Source organism: Acanthopagrus latus, chromosome 21, assembly GCF_904848185.1.
Source record: "Acanthopagrus latus isolate v.2019 chromosome 21, fAcaLat1.1, whole genome shotgun sequence".
Lineage (NCBI taxonomy): Eukaryota > Metazoa > Chordata > Actinopteri > Spariformes > Sparidae > Acanthopagrus > Acanthopagrus latus.
This window is the reverse complement of record NC_051059.1, coordinates 27,201,142-27,222,680: the sequence shown is the minus strand read 5'-3', so window position 1 is coordinate 27,222,680 and position 21,539 is coordinate 27,201,142. Positions and strand designations below refer to the sequence as shown.

At 42.1% G+C, this 21,539-nt stretch overlaps 2 protein-coding genes across 4 annotated transcripts; both read right to left on the bottom strand.

Moving 5' to 3' along the window:
• Window positions 1-267: 267 nt before the first annotated feature.
• saga (S-antigen; retina and pineal gland (arrestin) a) lies at window positions 268-9,913 on the bottom strand. Of its 3 annotated transcripts, XM_037083024.1 has the most exons (15): window positions 9,384-9,913; window positions 7,592-7,652; window positions 7,242-7,286; window positions 6,851-7,050; window positions 6,397-6,456; window positions 6,249-6,316; window positions 5,967-6,102; window positions 5,327-5,411; window positions 5,158-5,230; window positions 4,313-4,450; window positions 4,159-4,236; window positions 3,273-3,287; window positions 2,833-2,885; window positions 2,051-2,060; window positions 268-1,634 (listed from the first exon to the last, which is right to left on the bottom strand). In XM_037083024.1, exons 2-15 carry the CDS (start codon window positions 7,638-7,640, stop codon window positions 1,511-1,513), a joined length of 1,134 nt encoding a protein of 377 aa, XP_036938919.1. In that variant the 5' UTR covers window positions 7,641-7,652; window positions 9,384-9,913; the 3' UTR covers window positions 268-1,510. The 3 variants fall into 3 exon arrangements, with proteins under 3 accessions (XP_036938919.1, XP_036938917.1, XP_036938918.1); XM_037083022.1 differs by lacking the exon at window positions 2,051-2,060 and having other exon boundaries at window positions 9,384-9,908; XM_037083023.1 differs by lacking the exons at window positions 2,051-2,060; window positions 3,273-3,287 and having other exon boundaries at window positions 1,545-1,634; window positions 9,384-9,904.
• A 4,933-nt stretch (window positions 9,914-14,846) lies between these two features.
• On the bottom strand, window positions 14,847-19,385 carry cldn15la (claudin 15-like a). The gene is made up of 5 exons (XM_037083044.1): window positions 19,015-19,385; window positions 16,193-16,357; window positions 15,781-15,862; window positions 15,299-15,412; window positions 14,847-15,149 (listed from the first exon to the last, which is right to left on the bottom strand). The coding sequence occupies exons 1-5, from the start codon at window positions 19,229-19,231 to the stop codon at window positions 15,083-15,085; spliced, it is 645 nt and encodes a 214-aa protein (XP_036938939.1). The 5' UTR covers window positions 19,232-19,385; the 3' UTR covers window positions 14,847-15,082.
• Between the last annotated feature and the right edge of the window lie 2,154 nt (window positions 19,386-21,539).

Below are 21,539 nucleotides of genomic sequence, written 5' to 3'. Positions count from 1 at the left end.
AACAATGAGCTTCAAGGGAGTACTTCCAGTTCTTATAAATACATCTGGGATCGACCAGCTGCACGGAGCCATTTGATGCACTTTGGTTGTGAGGTTGAGATGATGACTGACTTACACCATCACAGCATCGTCTCAGTTAGTTTTAATTGCTGGTCTCTGAAAGGTTTTTCACTCCTAGTTTTGGTTTAAGAGCTTAAACTTTTCCCCAAAATGAAGCCAGGACCTCGTGCCTTAGAAACAGCTTGACACCAAGAACGAGCAGGTCAATCAAGAGTTAATCAATCAGCGTTTATTGTCACACAGTTCAAACTGCAGTCACACAGAGCAGCACGTATTCTTTACAAGCCAAATTAAGTTTAGCTCTCTACATAAAATCTGAACTCATCAGCAGCAGATTAATCGTTTTCGGCACAACACAATAAATCTTCCAGCTCCACTTGCTCTGCTTGTACAAAAGTCACATCTATGATGCAGTTAAGAGTCAGCAAACAGCTGCATTACTGAAAAAGCAAACACATATATTCTTACGTACTGCTTTACAAGGATTCATCACTTACTCTACTGAAGGACCATATCAGTGGTTTTGCATGTTATCTAAAATGAATCATCTGACTGAATCAGACACAGCTGTGCAGCGCTGCTCAGCCGCTTTCAGCTCAGGTTTGTCTCGACAGCTTCATCCACACCGTCACCAACCCTGCTGCACATCTCGACACAATCACCTGAGGAAATGTTTCCCATTTACATTTCTGCAAAACCACAGAGAAGTTAGAACCGGACGCTTCTTTAGGTTGCAAACTTTGTGTCTGCTTAGGTTGAAATTTCTATTTCTGTCTTGTCACAACGCTAAACTTAAGATCTGGTTCAGTTCAGGCACAAAGAAGACTTGGTTAGAATCAGGAAAACATCGTGGTTTGGCTTAAAATACCATCCACACCAACATTTTGCCACAGTTGCGGATGGAGATTGTTTCCTGTGAAAAAACACTTTGCGTCGCCACTCAAATGGCTGGAAAAGTCCGCAAGTGTCCTTTTAAAAACACCGGGTTTTGACGCCACTAAAACAGATGGAAATGTCCCTGGCTGTCCTTAAAAACATCCACTGGCATGACTCAGACTGTGGGCGGCCATTTAGAAATGATGCTACCTTTGCTACAGATGACAACATCCGGTGTGTCTGTGGTTTACAGAAACGTACAGCTAACATTACATCCTGACAGCCAGGAGTCTGTCTGTCTCGTCCGTCTGGTAGGTTTTATCACACAAGAAATGAAACACTGATTAGCAGGAAAAACAACAAGGATAGGAGGAGTTAGATAAAAACATCAGTCTGAGGGAATATGAGAGCTGCTTCTATCCTTTAGGTTTTACTTTCAGTGAAGAAAATCTAAACGGTAGTAAAACATACAAAATCAGAGACATGGTCCTTTAAGTCTCAACTTTTTCAAGCACAAACTCTGAGGCGACTCAAACTCCCAGCTGTCTTTGCTCCCAGCAACCGACTCTCTCCCTTATTTCTCTTTGGGCGCCATGTCGTCACCACCCGACACGTTTCCATCTTCGTCCTCGTCGTCGTTCATCCCCTTCAGGTAAGAGCGCTTAAACTCCTGGAACTCCATCTCCTCCTCCGCTTCACTACACACACACACACACACGACAGCAGAGTTGGAGAAAACCTGCCAGCTTACAGATTCACAATTCAACTGAAAACAGGACTTCTCATGTAATCATGAACAGAATAGGACGACATGAAGAAACAGAAAAGAAGACGGGGGTTAGGTGACACTGCTGGTGGAGACTCAGGATATAAACAGGAGCTAATAGAGGAATGACGGCTTATAAAAGAGCTGATGAAGTGATAAGAAATCCTGGAACACAAGCTTGTTCCTGAATCATCGGAAACAAAAGCTACACCAGACAGACAACACTTAAACAATGAGGCTCGTCATCTGTTCATTCATTCATTCTAAACTCCAGATGCTTCTTTGACAATCAAACGCTGTCAGAAAACATTCTGACTCTTTTATTTTGTGCTTGAGAGACCACCTTACCTCTCCTTCACTGTTGGCAGCAACAAAGAAAGACAGGAAGAACCAGAAAGTTTAGATTCAGTCGATCAACTTTCATTCACCTTTTGTCTATATGTGGGTCGTTCCACACCAGCTCACCCAGAAATCAGATCTGTTCCCTTTATTTTTTACTTGTGAATTGTTTGATCAGGTTAGTGACTGTCTGTTTATTGTCACCCTCACGTACGTCTCATCTTACTCTGGACTGGGTGGAAATCTGAACATCAAAGAAACTGTCAGGATCATTTACAACATGCACTCATTACAGAGTTGTTACTGAATGTTTACAGTCAACAATAAATAGTTTTAAAACATTAATATCTCCTCTAGTTTTCACTTTGCTGAACCAAATGTTGAATCTGTGTAGATTTAATATCACATCTACAAGTTATTTTGGTGCCCTGCAGTGACGGTGAGACACATCTGGTTAAATAAAACGTCAGAGCACTTTTCAAAGACACTGAACGACAGCTCAGGTAGATTTATGTTTCTTCATCAGACTGATTCACTACTTGAGATTCATTTTTGTGACACTTTTCATGTGACATTTTTAAAAAAGGTTTGATTTGTAGGAAATTAGGCAGCTCTGGGGTTGTAGGTCGGATCTGCTGCCATCGCAAAGCTTCAGTATCTGACGAGTCGGGAATGAGACTGAAAAATCTACTTTCCTACCAACTGGACCTCCAATATTCATTTTACATAAACGACAAAACATAAAAGACAATAATCTTCAATAAGACAAACAGGGTGACGTGTCTCCTCACCTGCATCAGGTTTAGGATGCATCAGTTTGAAGGGAACCTCCAGGCCGACCTCACTGCAACACAAACACAATCCAGCGTTTCTCACTGCAGCCGTGTGGAACGAATGAGTTCACAAAACACACGACAACAGTCTCATCGGCTACACGTGATCAGCTACGTTGATAAATACTGAACAGAAAGACAAAATGCTAAAAGCTTTACAAGGTTTAAATTACACTTTATTATCTGATGAATTAGTCAGATGAAGTAAAAATCATTAACTTCTATTCAAGCAAAGGATTACAAAAGCAGACTTGTGGCAGCCATGTTTGTTTTCTATTCAGTCAAATGTTATTATTACCTGCCTCTGAAAGAAATACTGTCATCAGTTCTTCACAAATGTAATGGAATGACACTGTGTGCACTCAAACTGAACACAGTAATGATGATAAAGAACCCACCTTGATCCCATCATCCTGAGAGCGTTAAAAAGACAAAGATGAAAATCAGGACACGTAGAACAAAATCGGGTCTTAAAATGAAACGACAGCGATTATTTACGTAATAAGATAAATAAACTATGAAAAAGATTTCAGTCAAAGCAGCTACATGGAGTTTGTGTTTGTTGATTCTGGTGGCCCCAGTCAAACAGGTGTGAGCAGCAGATCTGCCTGGTGCAGTGACTGCATTTGTTTTGAAAGCAAGACGACGTACTTTTAAAACCATTTGTCTGACAAAATATTTCTTAATAGTTTTCATCTTATAAGTTGTACGCTGGTGACAGGCTTTAAGAATATTATATCTAAGAATATTTAAGAACAGCCAATCTTCTGACTGATGGTCTTGTTCACCTGCGCAGGTCATCAGCCTGGTCACCAGGATTATAGATTTAGCAGCTCCAAAAACCACAGACACGCCTCCTTTAGACGATGGAGGGGAAAGTGGTGGCATTGAGCTTTTTTAGTGATGAGTCAAACTGGCTTGTTTGAGTGTTTTCGATGCCTAACCCAGAACACAAGTGTTACACAGCGTTGTGACAACAGAGAGACAAAAACATCCTCAAGTTCAAACATTGAAAGAAAAGAAATGTTCGGTTTGAACATGTCTGTGGTTTTGCAGACACGTTCTTAGCAAACATTTACTCTGGAGTTCTTTATAGTACATTTAAATTTGTAATTACCATTTTTTTTAGCCATTTAGGGACAGCAGATATTTTTAGTTAATCCACATGCAGCAGTGTGGTCCTGAGGTACATATCTGTCTCCATAACACTGACAGGAGCTGCAGAGTCAGCTGATAATTCACTGTAAACGTGTCACCACAGACAGGCGGACACATGTGACTGACCCTCCAATGATGAGCTTCACCATGACCTTGTATGAAACCATGATCCCCATCACTTCCTTCAGCACACCCTCCTTGATACTGAAAGAGAAGAAACAGATTCTAAGAGATCCTCTTTAATCTGACTGAGCGGCCTTCTGTCCGACTGTTTGCTCACATGCTTGATGAAGCCAGATTGGTGTCTTCGTGCTTCAGTTTGCCGTCCAGAGCGATGCCCCGCCTCTCCCTGTTGTTGGCCAGCAGAGGCAGCAGCTTGTAGACTTTCTCCAGGGTCCCTCCAGGAGCCACCGAGTCCCTGAGACATCAACACACACACACACACACACACACACACACACACACACACACACACACACACACACCAGACATCAGTCGAACAAACAAAAATAAAATGATTGTATTAAAGCAAAACTCCACAGTTAAATCCATATCAGATTTGTTGTAGTGTTAATTTGCGCACACTGAAGTTGTGTGTTCTAATCGGCATTAATCTGCCCTTTGAGTCACGGATAGAGTCACATCACGCAGGAACATTAAATGGCCTCGTTCTGATATATGAGCTCTTTATGCTACATCGTAGTTTATGGTTTTATAGTTACTGCCAGTTGCTGCAGTTCACAACACTTTAGTGTTTTCTTACGTTTTTATGTTCAAAGTGCCGTAACAGCACCATCAGTCGTAGTTACCAGAGGGCTCCAGCAGGGGGAGCTTCTGTTCAGTCATTATACCTGAGGAAGGTTTGTGTCCCTGCATCTGTCATTCAAACACTCTCCCTTCCATGTTTTTGTATTTTTAATGTAATTAATTTCTGATAAGGTTGCTGGTCCGACGCTGGATGTTTCTTCTAGGTATGAGGATTTTAAAAACAGTAACACGGAGATCTCAGAAGAGAGGAGAATGTGGAATCATCGGTCAATGGTGAATACAAACTGTCTGCATCCTGTGAATTGGGCTACAACGAAAAGTGAATTCTGTGATTCAGTGAATCAGAAAATCACACACCCTTGTTCCTCGATGGCCACAGATTTGACGTAGGCGTCGTTGGAGTACAACACCACCGTGGAGACCTGATCCACTGAGGAGGAGACACAGAGAAACATTTCATTTGACACGCAACAAACATTTAGATTCTCTTCAGTCTTCCTCCTCCGACAGGAAGTATCGTGCTCACCAGAGAGGATGATGTTCTTGACGTTTTTGTTGGAGTCGTTTTTGACGCTGACGTGCACTTTGATGGTCTCACCGTGGTAGTAAATCTGGAGAAAGTCAGAGAAAACGTCATCTTTTCACAATACTGACAATGTAAGGGCACATTTTTCACCTTTTATAAATATCAACTTAAACAGACTTTTCTGCTTGCATTCATCAGAGTAATGTCCACAGAAAAATCATCATCATCATCATCATCATCATCTTCTGTGTATAGATTAGTTCCCTATAAAGCAAACTTTCACTGAGATATTCAGTCTGACAGCAGGCTGCACTCATCCACACAATAAAGGATTTCTACTTATTAATTCATCAGCTGTTGCTCGACAGTGGCCATGTTGCTTCCACTGCCCAGCAGTTTCCACTGTAACGTGCTTATCAAAGGGATCAAAAGGGAAATATAATGCAGCACTTTTCATTATCATAATGCAGAACTCATAGATTAATTTCTTCATTTGTGATGCAGATGTGTGATGAGTTATCTGATCCAGTCAGTTTTGAGACTTTGGATGCTGATATTGAAAACTCTTCCTTTCCTTCCTACAGCTGCTGAATGTCTTTACGTGTGCTGTTGTGTTCTGAGTGTTTGGGCAGCGTCTCACCTCTTTGTCCAGACTGGCCTTGACATGAAGCGGTTTATCCGACATGACAAAGTCCCTGGTGGTTTCGACAGAGGGCACGGCTCCCTCGCCTTCTGGAGCGTACTGGACCTTCCTGAGCATCAGCTTCACCATGCTCCTGTTGGATGCAATGGAGGAAATAGCACAAATTATAAAATAAAGACCTGAAATGTCAAAAGACTTATTTTCTTCCACTCATCTACAGTTTTGCACCTGTTTAAAGGTCAATGTAGTGGACAGGGAACACTTCACACTGAGACTCACCGTTTGCGTATTTTGGCGTCCTGGCTCTCAGCGCTGAACGCTTTGATCTCAAACTCCACGGCACATTGCTGCAGAAGAAGAGAGAAGAGGTGTCACCATCCTGTGACGTGTTCACGTCATCACTTTGATTCCTCCGTCACGTTCTTACCTTGCCGTCATCATGGGCCGCTGGCTGAAGGGCCACTGAGCAAGGCAGGTTGTCAGGGAACTGTGACAACAACACAACACGTCAGTCAATGAATCAGTCTTTCTTACAGACAACTTTATTGGGTCATTCTCTCATTTAGACAGAAACAGTTGAACTATGAAATACTGTGAACTAGCTGCTGCTCCTGTCATTTAAATGGTATCTGAAACAAAGTCATCAAACTTCTCATGGTTCAACTTTTCTTTATCGCCTCTTGCACATAACATGCCTGCAATTAATGATCAAACTACACTCTCAGTTTTTGTAACTTCACCTACAGACCACTTCCTGCAATCTCCTAAAATCAAAATGCTGTTCAAGACAACAGAGCACAGCGAATATTTTATACTTTGCCCTGTAGTGTTAATCCAATTAAATTAAAATCTTTTTTCTCTCTCTTTCACTCTCGCCTCACCTCAAAGAAGAAGGGGTAGGCGTTGTCTCCCAGCTTGCGCAGCAGTTTGGCCTGTACCCTGGTGTGGATTCCCTTCTCGCGGTCCTGCAGGGGTGGGTACACCTGACGGGTGGACAGGTACAGCTCCCTGCGGAAGGCGATTCCCATCACATCCATGTCGTCTCTGCCGTACCGGAAGGTGCAGGACAGGGTGACGAAGACTGGAGGGACACAGTGATGATCAGGAGGTTCAGACCGCTTATCTGTTCAGGTGACTTTGAGTCATTTATTTCCTTCCTCAATCTGCACACTTCATCAGCATTGTATTGGTGTCATCAGTGAAATGGCTAAAAGTTAAACTCGAGCAAAAGTAAAGACATCCTGTCAGTGTGAAGTGAGTGTGGGTGCTGACCTTTCCTCCCCTGCAGAGCCTCAGGATCAATGATGATGACGCCATCTAGAGGTGACAAAAAGTAAAAGCTCTTCAGGTGATAAAAGGAACTTCTTTTTCGAACCATAATCATTAAAATGTGTCCAACAGCTTTTAAAAGACATATTCGGGTATCTCTGAGGATGTTATGTGAAGTAAGCCTTCTGTTACAAGAGGCTCTGCAGATGTTCTACGGAATAAAAAGAGCATTTATTCTTTTAACCAAACAACAGGAGGAGACCAGAGGCAGTTATAACATTTCAAAATGGTTTGATGCGTCAAGAAGAGGATAAACAGTTCTGACTCTGGATATAATCTGGTGGAGGACTCACCCACTGGGTCCACGGAGTCAACACGGTCGACAAAGTCTCTTTTCCCCATGTACACTCCAACCTGAAGCAGAAGAGACTCACTGATGAGGAGTTGTATCATGATCTCATTTCGATTTGTTTAAAGACATAAATACTTCTGAAGTAGGCTTATGTGACTGTAAATTGTTGAAATGTATTTATGTACATTCATAAGGCAAACCAGATTCTGACAGAAACACTACAACCATCTGAGTCATGGAGGCATCGAATCCATCAAATCCAAATTAATCTACAACTAATCATTTTCACTTTGAAAACTGGAATGGTTGTTTTAGTGTCAGCACTCATCTTTGACAGAGACTAATGATAGTTTGATTGTATGATGATGACCATCTCATCACACAAATCCATGTTCATACAGGTCAGGACCAGCAGGGGGCGGTGTTCACATTTCCACACACCAGATTAAAACAGAAAAACAAGTACAGCATCCATCAAATCTTCAGACCATCAAGCAGCACAACAAAATCTGCAAATCACTTGACAAAAACATGCAGGACTCATCAGAATAAATAATCATTACATAACACATCTGCCATCTTATCAAACAAAGTGAACAAACTTCTTGCTCGTCTGTTCACCAGAATGTTTCAGGTGTTCAGTCATCTCTCTCTGACGGAGACGTGACACCCTCTTCTGTGGTGAGACATCTGGTTATTAAACTTCAACACTCTAATCTCACATGAAGCCGTCCATCACGCACGTGGCTCTGTTCAGCTCACGTTGCCGTGGCGACCTGGTGAGGATCAGTCATCTGAGAGGCCGAACAGTTTTACAGAATTAAACACAGTGAGACGGAAAATTCATAACAGTCAAGGACAAACATTTACTGATCTGCTGTGGCTGAAGTCGTGACCTGCTTCAGGATTCAGCAAAGCACTGACACGTCTGAGGGAAGACCTGCAGGCAACCGAGGACACATGAAGCTAAATACCCAAACATTTCTGCTTTTCTTCAGTCAGCATCTTTAGTGAAGAAGTCTGTTTTCCTTACAGTGAATAAAAGTTCTTTGCGTCAAACATCTGTAAAATAATGTATCTCGACCAACAATAAATGACATTTTGTTTTAATAGCAACAGTTAGCTTATCCTCCATCATCTTCTTCTTCACTGGAGCCTTTGGGAAAAGTTGAGAGATTTTCAAAAATGGAAAAAGAAAAGTAAAAGACCCACTGATGGAGGAGGCAGAGAAGGTGAAGAGGTCACCACCAGGACTTCAGATGCTTCAGAACCGGCTTTCTGTCTACAAAACCTGCATACTTACCAACACAACCAGCTGTGTTACTGTGTTTTTACAGCACTGAGATCAGTTTCTACCGCAAAACTGGATTCTTAATGTTGTTTTATTTGCTTTGAGATATTTCACTTATGGGTCTTTGGCTAAAATGGCCGACTTGAGTAGAACCTCTTGAACCGGAACATTAATATTACATCATTATATCTACATCCCTTATACTTTTCCTATGATTTAACCCATTTTATCTCCTTCATTCCTTTTTGCTTGTAGTTAATGATGTTGACTTTTTGTGTTCTCACATGCTCTGTCGAGCCTCCTTGTGTTTGGTTCAACTGTTTATTCTGTAATATAATCTTCCTGAGTTTCCTGCCTTTGCTTGTTAATCAAAGCACCTTGTAAACTCTGTTTTTAGTTTATTCTTATTTTTTACTTTCGCTGCTTTTTAAACTTTAAGCCGGTCAACTTTAACACCACAATGGTCCCATTCTTACTGCAATCGCATGCTAGATTTTCACACCTTGTCTTCCCTTCTGTCTCATCACGACTGAGCTTCCGCCTCAAGCTGAAAGGTCCGAATAACATGCAGTCAGACGCGGTTATGCACCGGGCGCTGCTCCGCTCGTACGCGGTTCCTCCGCTCACTTAGCCGTTAAGCTAGCCGTTAAGCTAGCAGGTGAACTAGCAGGTGAGTCCGCGGGTTTGTTATAGGTGAGGAGTAAAGACAGCCGCCATTTAATCTCCATCTACGGCGTCGAGCACAACACACTTCCACAAACTGCTCCTCGGATGTTCCGTTCGGTCAATGTTTGTTCTCGGCTAGATGTCGTCCTCCATTTTGTAGCAAAGCAACAGTACCGTCTTCTGACGGGTCGACGGGGTCAAAGGTCAAGGTGACGGTGACGGTTCAGAGCGCCCCCTGCTGCATCTCACGGCGAACTACAACTACCGGCGGAAGTCCCGCCCCTTTCCGGATTCCGTCACGTGACCTTATTTGGTAAAACGTTTCCCTGGTAGCGAATGAAGAGAGACAGATAAAGTATCGATCCTGTCCGAACTGTGTCGTGAATCACACACGTGACGTTTTAACGTTTATATTTTAATCAATATTTTGAATTAAGATGTCATCAAAGCAATGAAACAGATTGAAAATACGTCATCATAAAGACGTCACAGGAGACAGTGTCGTCAGTGACGTCACAGGAGACAGTGTCGTCAGTGACGTCATCTCCTTACATAAACACTGTTGAGCTGCTCCTGTGTATCAGCAGCTTATTAACCTGTAAAGTGACGAACATGGCGTGTGATTCATGACATGATTCAAACGGGATCTTTGTCTCCTTCACTGACAGCCGTCAGAAGTGATTTCTCTTCTGTTCAGTAGAAACCTTTGAGAGTCCGACTCCTCCTGTCATCGCTGATGTCATCACTTTTAGCCCCAAAGGCCGAGTGCCATCAGCCTCCATGACACTGAGAGGAGGCCGACATCTCTTCTGTCTACATGTACGAACAGCAGGACAGGTGAGAGGATCAATATGTGTTCTGTCACATGACGTAATCTGAATTATAGGTTTTGTGCTCACTTCTGGTTCTGCTGTGGACTCCTGCAATTATTAAGAGTAGGAAGGTGTGTGGGTGATGTTGTATCATCTGAGACTCTTCACTCACCGACTTGTCCTTGCAAATCTTCTTGAAAACGACATTTTTGGGACTCATGTTGAAGCAGATCGAGGGCGACGAGTCAGCAGCACCTGGGAGATGAACAGAGACACGAGAGGATGGCTGTCATCTTCACCGAGGATGCTGGGAAATCATGTCAGCGCCAGTTTGTGAGATGGCTAATGTCTGAATCGCCTTTTAAAAACATAACTGATTCAGAATTGATTCAAAATTTGCTTGCACATAAGACCAAAACATCTTAATTGACCTCATACAATCCCCTCATTACTTTGTCTAAAGTGATCTTAAACAAAATCTAAAATCATCGGAGTCCTTTTCACCACAGTGACGCCCTCATATGTGAACATCATCACACAAGTCGAAGCTCCCAGGCTGAAAAATTTGTGCTTTTTATTGTTTTATCAAACTAAATGTACTCATTAGTTTCCTCATGTAGCTCTGTGGTGATACTTTAACTAAAATTAAAAGATACGCATTAAAATTTTACAGCATGTCTGATGCTTTTTAAAGCATGAAACCAAATACACTAGAAGGAAAAAGATATATTGCTCATTCTGGAAATATTTACTGCCAATTGTTTGTTGTTTTTTTTTTAAATATTTTCCTTCTGTGAGCTCCAAAACACAAAACCAGCTTTCTCTGCAGGTGAACTGGAGCGGAAGCAGAATTATTACAGAAGATGACGACACCTGAACTTCAGTGGTGTTTTTGCGCCCTCTACTGGCACAAATACAAACTGCACTGATTAAAATATATAAAGTGATCACACACCAAAACTTGTTTCTTTAAAGAAGAATAAAACATGACAATCTTAAATGTTGTCCTAAATTACTCTCTGTAGAGTTAAACGACGTCCTCTTCCTGAGTTAACTGAGTTGAGATTTTAACACACTGAAGCTTCTTAATCCTTTTAAAACCCTCTCAGACAATGTTTGCTGCCTTTATATCAACAGACCTTACATATATTTACTGTACACCTCTCCATATCTTATTTATTTTATGGTCAAATCAATTTAATTTGCAGCTCAGAAATCAGATTTATCAGCAGCTTTACGGTATGTAGAACATATGAAAAGACATTTGGATGAGTCTCCAAGTCTGAGTCATTCTGTTTGTTATTGAGCTCCAGAAATCCTGATTTTACTGATTGATTTCAGCAGTTTTTATATTCATGTCACGCACATACAGTGTCCAACCCTCCTGGGTTTACAAGACACTAAAAGTACAGTTGCAGCTGTCAAACAGTTAATTGAATTACAAAATGACAAATTATTCTGCAGGAAATATTTTCTTTCCTCTCCAGAGAAAATCTGCAATAAACAAGGTCCAACCAAAAGAAATCAGCCTGAACAGATCTGAATAAAAAGCTCGTCCCTTAAATCCTCATAGACGAGACAATAAAACAAGAGATGAACTTCAGTCACTCGTTAAATAAAGTCCGCTTCCTCTGAACCGACTCTGAAGCTGCAGGTCTCACAGCTGATGGTCCAACACAGCAGGACATCTGTCCTCCATGAGAGCGACATCTTCCTCACAACCTCCTGAACATCACACAGTAACCTGCTCTGGCAAATCAATGAGCACGTGAGATGTTCTAATTAAATACATTTCTAGTGATGTATTTAAATTGTGAGGGATTAAACGCGTCAGTGTGGATGAAAATAAACCCCAACAAATCACCTCCCTCAGCACCTGAATGAGACTTGTCTTGATTCTGGATTAATTTGAGTCTTTCAGAACTGACACAAACATATAAACCATGTGAGAGAGGAGAGGTTCTGCCAGAACCGGACTCACCTGTGTTGCAGCAGTAGAGGTGTGGTGTGAGGTTGGACTGGAGGAGGAGACGGACGAGGCTCTATAAGTAAACACCTGCTGTCCGTCACAGCCTCCCTCGGCCCCCTCAGCCAATCAGGTGACCCGGCTGTGAACTTTGACCAGCCCTCAGTACTCAGCGCTGGACCACAACGTCCAGACAGACAGACGGACGGACGGACGGATGCAGACTTCCTGTGAATGAGCCGACTGAGAGGATTGAAGCTGGTTCCCCCTCCGTCAGCACAACAGGGCCAGATTAGAGAGAGAGAGGGAGACATGAGGATGGAGACGGTGCAGTGAGGAGAATAAACAACTACGTTTAAACAATCAATACCAACATTAAATATTCTGCACAGATTGTCTTCGTACACAGATTAATCCAACACTTTTACGTATATATTAAAATCTGAATTATGTTGTTTCAAAGCTCCTCTGATTGGTCGTTTCTCATGTAAACAACCAACAGTTCAAAGAACATGATACTCCTGAGGTCATTTCTCTTTTCTTTTCTCACATAACTTTGTTTTTGTTTGCCTGAAAATCTCAAAAAATAAGATTAATTCACAGATTTAAACATTTCTTTTAGAAGAAATAAATGTATCAAAGAAGAACATCAACACTTTCTGCTTATTTTATCAGTTTGATGCAACATGAAATATAAATAAAGTCATGTTACAGTAACGCCAGAGGGTTCAACCTGATGCCTGCACTCGTCTGGTGTCACTTCTTCCACCAGATGATGTAAAAGAAGCATGTTTACCTCCTCACAACAACATGAAGTCTTAATTATCATCGACCTCTGGGTTTCAGTTCAACCCTCACATTTATTTTAGTTTGCAGGAACGTGTCACCAGGACAAACAGGGAAGATGTTTTCAGACTTTTGACATCCAGAGTTCGTCCAGAGGCAGCCTGAAGGTTGAGCAGCAGGTTTGATCCAGTCTACAGTGTGTGTGTGTGCGTGTGTGTGTGCGTGTGTGTGTGTGTCTATACATAGACAGAGTGATGCTGTGGAGCTTTAATCCACTGTTCTGCCTGTCAGCAGGTAAACAGACAGAGGTGGATTACTGCCCTGCAGCGCATTAATCATCATTATTACACAGGGGATTACACACACACACACACGCACACACACACACACACACACACACACACAAGCACACACACACACACACACACACACACACACACACACACACACACACACACGACTTACAACATGCACGTGCAGGAGTGAACGCGTGGTGTGGCGACAGAGTTTACGCCTCATTTTAATCTGCTTCATTTATCCTTTCTGATCAACATAAGATCAACCAACTATTGAAAAAACATCGATATTGATTTGAATCAAGATATAAAGACATTCAAAAGTGTTTATTATTGTATTTGGCAGCAATTCATAGAGACATGTCAGAAAGAGACCCACAGGCTTCACGGGTCAGCGCCGGACAACTACAGGGAGACACAACAGAACGGAACAGAACAGAACAGAATTCTTGATTGGGGTTCCCCTGGTGGCCAGGGGCCCCAAGCAGCTGCTTAGTTTGCTTATGCTTCGAGCCGGCCCTGCACTGCAGTCCATGACTCCACAGAGAAACTGTCAAAGAGCCACAAATAAAGCGCAGAACAGCACCAAACTTCTGCACCAGTACAAAAAGAGTCCCAGCACATAGTTCAAGGCATCAAACAGCAGCTGACGAGTCGATTACCGAGTTCAGTTAGAAATGCTCAATTCTGTTCTTTTCCCTGTCAGCTCTCAATAATAACTGTTATATACTGGCAGGTAAGACACATATGAACTTTGATTGCATTTCCATGAGGTAATAATCAAACATTTTCATCACTGCGCTGCAGAACTCCACTGCACTCGGTAATCGACTCGTCAGGGCTTCCCCACAACAGGAAGCTGCTGCAGGAGAGTGGTGAGCTGTGTTCACTTTACAACAGAAATCCAGCGAAGCTAACGGAGAATTGATGCCTCGAACTATGTGCTGTAATCTTATTTGTACTGTTGCTGTCTGAGCATTATTTGTGGCGGTTTGTTGGTGGAGGCGTATACTGCAGTGTATTGTTATTGTGCGGTCATTTCTGAGGTTGCTAAAACTACGTAAGCTAGCAGTGTCCATGCTTGTGTTCGGTCGCAGTTCGCCCAAATATCTACACATGAAATTAAGGAGCTGACAATCAACCAGTCCACAACAGGAAACAATCACAGAAGTCGTCTGTTGTGTAAAACAAACTTTATTCAGATTCTTATAAACTGCTGACAGAATTACACAATCATCAACCATCACCTACAAATCATCTTTAGAGATTCACAAGATTCACAATTAAGATTTCACTCAAAAGCTCTAAAAAAATAAGCAAATATTTCAAAAGGACAGAAAAACAACGTCTGCAGGTCTTCAGATGTGGACACAGTGCGTTTACAGTACGTGTGTGTGTGTGTGTGTGTGTGTGTGTGTGTGTGTGTGTGTGTGTGTGTGTGTGGGCATGGATGTGTGTGTGTGTGTGTGTTTGATATCATCACAGTCACATCTGGAACAAACATCTGGTCCCCTCAAAAAAAAAAACAACAACTTATTTGTGGGGTTATACTTTTGTTAAAGTAGTTTACATGCATTTACATTCAGGACCGGGTCGAGGTCCGGTCCGGTCCAGTAAATGACAGCGAGCCTTCACAGTGTCCTTCAGAGAGCAAAGACGGTGACGACACGCGTGTTTAGACGTAAGCTCGGGCGTCTGGATCTGACTTGGCTGTAGCTGTGTAGACCTTCCCCTGTGGGTAACTGCAAGACAAGAGAGAAGAAGTCAGACTTGGACTTTAAGATGAATCCTAATCATCGGCAGTGATCGATGAACAATATGTGAAACATCTGAGCTTTGAACTACGTGATGTATCGGCTACAGAATCTCAGGTGAGGCGTGTCGCTCGTACCCTCTCTTGGCTCCAGATGACACTTTTTTACAGGCGGAGCAGAGTAAAGCTCCACCCAGAATGTTCAGACTGGCTGCGCCCCATCCCAAGAACAGGCCGGTGCCCAGCTCAAACCTGCAGACACACAACACACGGTCAGGCAACAGCAACACACACACAGCAAAAGAGTCATTGATTATAGATTATAAAGTTCTCTCTGAAGAGCTGAGGGAGGAGAAGAACCGAGAGAAATGAAGGTAATCACTTCTTTCTGGGTAAAACTGTCCTCATACTCCCGACACAACAAATACCTTTCAGTTATAGTTTAACTCAGCGAAACTTATTTTATATTCAGCAGATTAATCAAGAACACAAGAGATCAATTCTTGAGAAAAGTCATGTTTGTGAAATATCTCTCATGTTTATTCTGTTTCTCCTTTCTCAAAGCACCATCCCTGTTTAATATGTAACGCTGTCGGTACTTTCATGAAGTGTCCACTCACTTCATGCCTCCGTAGAACGGGTCGTAGAAGTCCTGCACGACTCTGTAGGCGTACCAGGAAACTGCAACCATGCAGCACAGACCTGCAGCACACACACAGACAGAAAACAGGTTAATTACAGCTCATCTCTCACTCAAAGCACCAAAACACCTCACACAGGACTCAGAATCAGCTCGTCCAGCCAGAACAGCAGCACCACAGGAGGATCGTCTGGTACCGGTAAAGGCTGAATGAGTCACACAGTTTATTTTCTACAACTTTAAGATTTCCTAAACTCTTTCCACAGCAACACACCTGTGTTACATCATCAACGTTCTGATCAAGACTTCTGTCTGTTGGACCCTTAAAACTATTTTCTACTCTGAAGGGAAAATATGAATAAGAACGTTATCTAAATGTTCTGTGGACTCACCAGCGAGGACGCTGAGGATTCCTCCGGTGACGGCGGTCTTGGCCTTGGATTGTTCGGTGGCCGAGCCGATCTTGATGCACTTGAGTCCGAGCAGAGCGACGATGATGGAGCCGAGGCCTAACAGCAGAGAGATGATCATCAGAGCGCGACACGCCTGCACGTGACCTGCACAGAGGAACAGACCGAGTCACCACAACGTCAGTGAATGTCACAGAGGAGCTTCTCATGATTAATAGAAATATGAGCGACAGTGTAATTTAACCAAAGTACAAAGTTCGAATCACAGGAAGCTGCAACTTTCTGATCAATACATGTGTGAGAAACATAAATCCAGTGAGGCTTGTACAGCTGCAGAGACCTCATCCACACCCGACCCTGCAGAAACTAACACAGTTTAGTTTTTCAGTGAAAGTGAAAATTGCGACATAACATTTTTCCACCAGTCTTCAGCTTTCATCCAGTCACAATTGTAAACATCTGTCCAGAGAATTGTGATGTGACTGTTTTTTGTTGTTTTTTTGTACCCTGATTATTTGGAAGTGAAACCAATGAGAGAACAACAGAAAAGTCAAATAAAAAATGTCTTTTACAAGCTAAATTCAGGTGAAAGTTGAGCCAGATATAATTAATATATCACACAAGTTTCCAGAGACGCTGTGTGAGTTTCAACATCAATGAAATCTATCAAACACTTTTGTTTTTAAACCTTTTAATATTTAATATAATCCCATAAACTCCACCTCACTTCAGCTGCTGTGATGTGGAATATGTTGAAAAAAGAAAAAGAAAATGGAAGAACAGGAAGAAAGTAGTGTGTGTGTGTGTGTGTGCGTGCGTGCGTGCGTGCGTGCGCGTGTGTGTGTGTGTGTGCGCGTGTGTGTGTGTGTGCGTGCGTGCGTGTGTGTGTGTGTGTGTGTGTGTGTGTGTGTGTGTGTGTTACAGTGCCCAGCTGTACTGCTGCAGTCACTTATTGACAAGATGACCTGTAATGATCATAAAAACCGGCCACGCCTGTTAACGAGCCTCACAGAGTTTCAGCCGGGAGCAGAACGATGAATCAGTCGTGGCTCAAACCGCCTGATCAGCTTCGTTACCTCAGACTCATTTAGATGAAATTAAACGTGTCTGTTCGAGTGCGTCAGGTTAAACACTCCTTTAGTTTCAAACCCCAAAAAGCTTCAGACGTTCAAGTTTTGCAAACTCAAAAGTTTCCACCAAAGATGCCAAAATCTGTCTGCTGGGATTTAATGAAATGATCCACAAGCTGTTTTCTGATTGATTAGATTTAATTTGTGATTTTACTTAAAGGAGCAGTTCACCCAAAACAATAAACCCAGTCATCATCTCCTCCTCCACACGAGTGAAGTCTCGTAGTCCACAAAACATCTCTGCAGCTGCACCTGAAGCAGCTGGAGACTCGTTTTAAAATGTAAGAAGACTTTTTATAAAATACACTTTTAGGACGCGATGCTGAAATCTTCATTATCTTAATCATCTTTGCTGCTATAGTGAAGATTTCATCTTAAAAAGAGTTTAAATAACGTTTTCTCAGATCAGTTTGTGACGTCGGGGCTTCTGCAGACCTGGATCACAGCAGACGAGCTGCACAGAGACATTTCATGTTGTTGTTCATGTCAACATTTTACATCAAGTCTCCATCTGCTTCAGCTGTTACAGGCACTGCTTTCAATCAGCATCAGTAAAATTGGTGTAAAGGTTTAAATTTGTTCCCTAAACTCAGCTGTGAGAATATGAAAACAACTAAAGATAACTCCTAACATCCACCACAAACATATTTATTTACATCTAAACACAGTAAAGCCTGATTAAAGCCAAACTGAAGTGAAGCGGCGACACGTCCTGTTTGGTCTCTGCAGGCGTTTCCCTCCATTTTATTGTCAGCGCAGGAAGAGACTCAAAATGGCGGCCAAAAGATAATCTGACAGTGTGACGCATCATGTGAGAAGAAACACGTTAAATTTAATCAACTTCACTATCAGCTGCACAGTTAAATGTCACAGTGATGTCGTCGTGTTGTCTTGTCGGAGGTGAACAGAAACAGATTCTCAGTGTTTAGGCGGGAAACGTCCCGGCTGTGAGAGACAACAACCTTTGGTCGAGTGGATCTGAAATGGTGCCACACGACACGCCGGCCTATTTCCTCCGCAAACGATCTGATGAGCAGAAAATGTATGAAAACATTTTAAATGAGGCCAAAAGTTTTGTGAGTTAGAAGCTCCACTGAACAGCCGGTGAGGTTCAAACATAAAGCGGAATTATTTTTTTTTAAAACTGTATTTTTGCGCTCAGAAGCTGAAACCTGGCAGATCGTTCGTGTTCTTCAGCTTTATGACCTCATTATATGATTATATGACGAACTTGACCTCAATCCTTCTTCTCCTGAGTTTCTTTTTTACCTACGATCAATGAAAACTCTTCTGAACAAGTATAACAGACATTTATAATCTAACAAGAGGTCATTTGTTTGACAGTTTAAGGAGCGACTGCATGATTCATCTCTTACTTCATGATTCTTGCCTGATCCTTGAATTGGCCCTTTTAAAAATGTCGAAGTCTAGAAACATGATAAGAATTTTTGTTTTTTAGAGAATCTGATTTATTCAGTCTGAGATCATTTATGACTTGATTATTTTTGCGTTATTGAAAACTGTTTGTTTCTTCAGGAAATCTAGAAGTCTTTCACATCTTATTTGTGAGAAAGTTGATCTGTGAGTCTCATTCCGGGTTGCCAGACTCAACTATCAGTGTTCCCACTTTGACATTGTACATTAGGTTTTAAAACTCAGAGGTTCTCGTCTTACCTGGGAGGGCGAGCATCGACTCAAAGTCCCTACACTCGGCGATGCCGGCGCTGTTTTCGGCGCAGGAGTGCCACAGGTTCTCAAACTGCCTCAGGGAGATGATGACGCTGCCGGAGATGGTGGAAATCTTCCAGTAGTCGTTAACCAGCGACGCTCCGGTGACCAGCCAGCTGATCAGGCTCATGATGAACCCCGTCGTTTCCAAAGCCGTCGACATGATGGCAGCGTTTACAGAGAACTCTTCAGGTGGCACAAAGAAGTCCGACCAGCGTAAGCAGAGCGGGGTGACAGGGCCTCAGTGGGAGTCAGTCAGTCAGTCGGAGGCTCTGGTGTCTCTGCTGCAGTTGTTCTTGTTCATCTGATGTCTGTGGCTCAAACAGGAGGACTTTACACTCTGACAGGGGCCATAAACTACTGGGAGCCGCTCCCTGTAGTTCCCCACCGCCTCCTGCTCAGTATTGATGATGATGATGATGATGATGGCGACAGTGAGTGTCCAGCCACACCTAAAATAACCTTGAACCATCCACACAGCCAGAAGCTGCAGAAGCACAGATAAGTTCATGCTGGATGTTTCTTCTTGCTGCAACTTTACCTCCGTTTAGGTTGAATTTCACATTTCTCTCTCGTCACAACGCCGCACTTGTTCTCTGGTTAGGTTCAGGTCAGGGTTAGGAAACGTCATGGTTCAGATTAAAATATCCAGCTTTGGTCCCCCACGTCTTCTTTCCGGTGCCTCGCGGTCTGAACTCGTCTGCCTCTCCCTGAACTGTATATCTTCTTCATTACTTGTCATTATACTTTTTTAAGATGATTCCTGAAGGGACCCAGATCATCCATCTCAAAATAAAATGGACGTTTTCTGACGATAGACAATGGAAGTTCTCGAGCACCCAAGATGAATCTCACCACATAGAAAAGTGTGAATTTAACAGCAAAATCAAAATCAAAGTATCATTAACCATTTTAAATGAAAATACACCTCTAGATAAAAGCATGGACCAGCTGCAGTGTAATGTTTAATTACTGATCCTGATCGATCGTCGGTCCTCAACAATCAACTTGCTTCTATTCATCGTTTTTCTGATTATCAGCTGTGATTTTTTTCTGTCAGATAAAATAAACTAATTTGAAAATGTGATGCTTTGGCTCTAATGCAGCTCTCTGATTGGTCACGCGTCACAGTTAATATCCTCTAAACGCTGAGTAATGAATCTGAGAGGGACGGCTGACGAGCAGTGTTGTCAGTGATTCAGGTGTTTTTTATGGGTTCACCTGGTTGTTTCCAGGTGCCATAGTGACGGCAGATAACGCTGGTGTGACTCTGATTATTGATCCTCTGTAGTGTTTGATACTTATGTCAGAGAACTAGAGACATTTTTACCCTTTTTTTAAAAAACTTACTAAAACCAGCACTTTGTAGTTTTAGGGAAAATAATCAGAATCAGAGATTTTCTTTTTCTGTCTAAACAAATAAACAAAAATAATCAAACTGTCTTTATTTTCATGACTGAATGAACAAACTGACCTTAAAATCAAGTTTATTCGTACAGCACAATTCAGACACAAGGCAGCTCAAACTGCTTTACAGAGGCACAAAATGACATTAAAAGACATTTAAAGACATTAAAAGTTACATAAAAATAATGAATAAAAAGGAAAACACAACTTCATGCTGTTTAACTTTGTTTATATATGGCGGACCCTGCCATGTTTATAGTTTCAAACAGTGTTGTGGGACCTTATTTTCCTCTGAGAACAGACTCTTTATTAACTGATGGGAAAAAAGTTTGTATTATTATGTCATTTACATTGTAAATGTCAAAAACCAGAGTTTGAATTTTGTTTCCAAACTGCGTAGTGCCCCTTTAAAAACCAAGTAATCGATGATCGATCCAGTTTTCGATAAATTCAGTGGTTGGCAACTTATTAATTGTAATTTGTTTGTCACATGATCACATTGAAATAAGTCAGAGCTGAACAGAATTAAATGGATCGATCGCTCAATAAGAAACTGAAACAATCAGCAGTGGTTGTTACTCTGATACTGAGATGAACATTTACTGCAGCGAAGCCTCGACACGTTTTATTCTGCTGCTCCACATTAAAAATAATCTTATGAAGGGAAGTGAAACCTCAGCAGCGTCACCGCCCGTCTCTTCTCTTTGTCTGATCGCCTCTCACATATTTCCTCCGGTGAGGCAGAAAGAGGAAATCAGAAGGAAGGCAGGAAGCAGCGGGACACTAAACATTTTCATGACCAAATAAGGAAGTCCAAGTCAAATGAGCGAGCAGAGCGATGACGTCGTGTCGTTTATCAGTTCAGATCTGTTGATGTATGTTGGTCCTGTAAAATACATCCAAGTGTACAAGAAATGTTTTAAAATGTTTCAGTCGGTGGGATCAAAACAAATAAATGTTCCCTGATGTTCGCTGTGGCAGATGTTTTGTGTTTTTTTTGCAGATGTTTTGTGTTTTTGCTGCAGATGTTTTGTGGTTTTTTGCAGATGTTTTCTGTGTCTGCT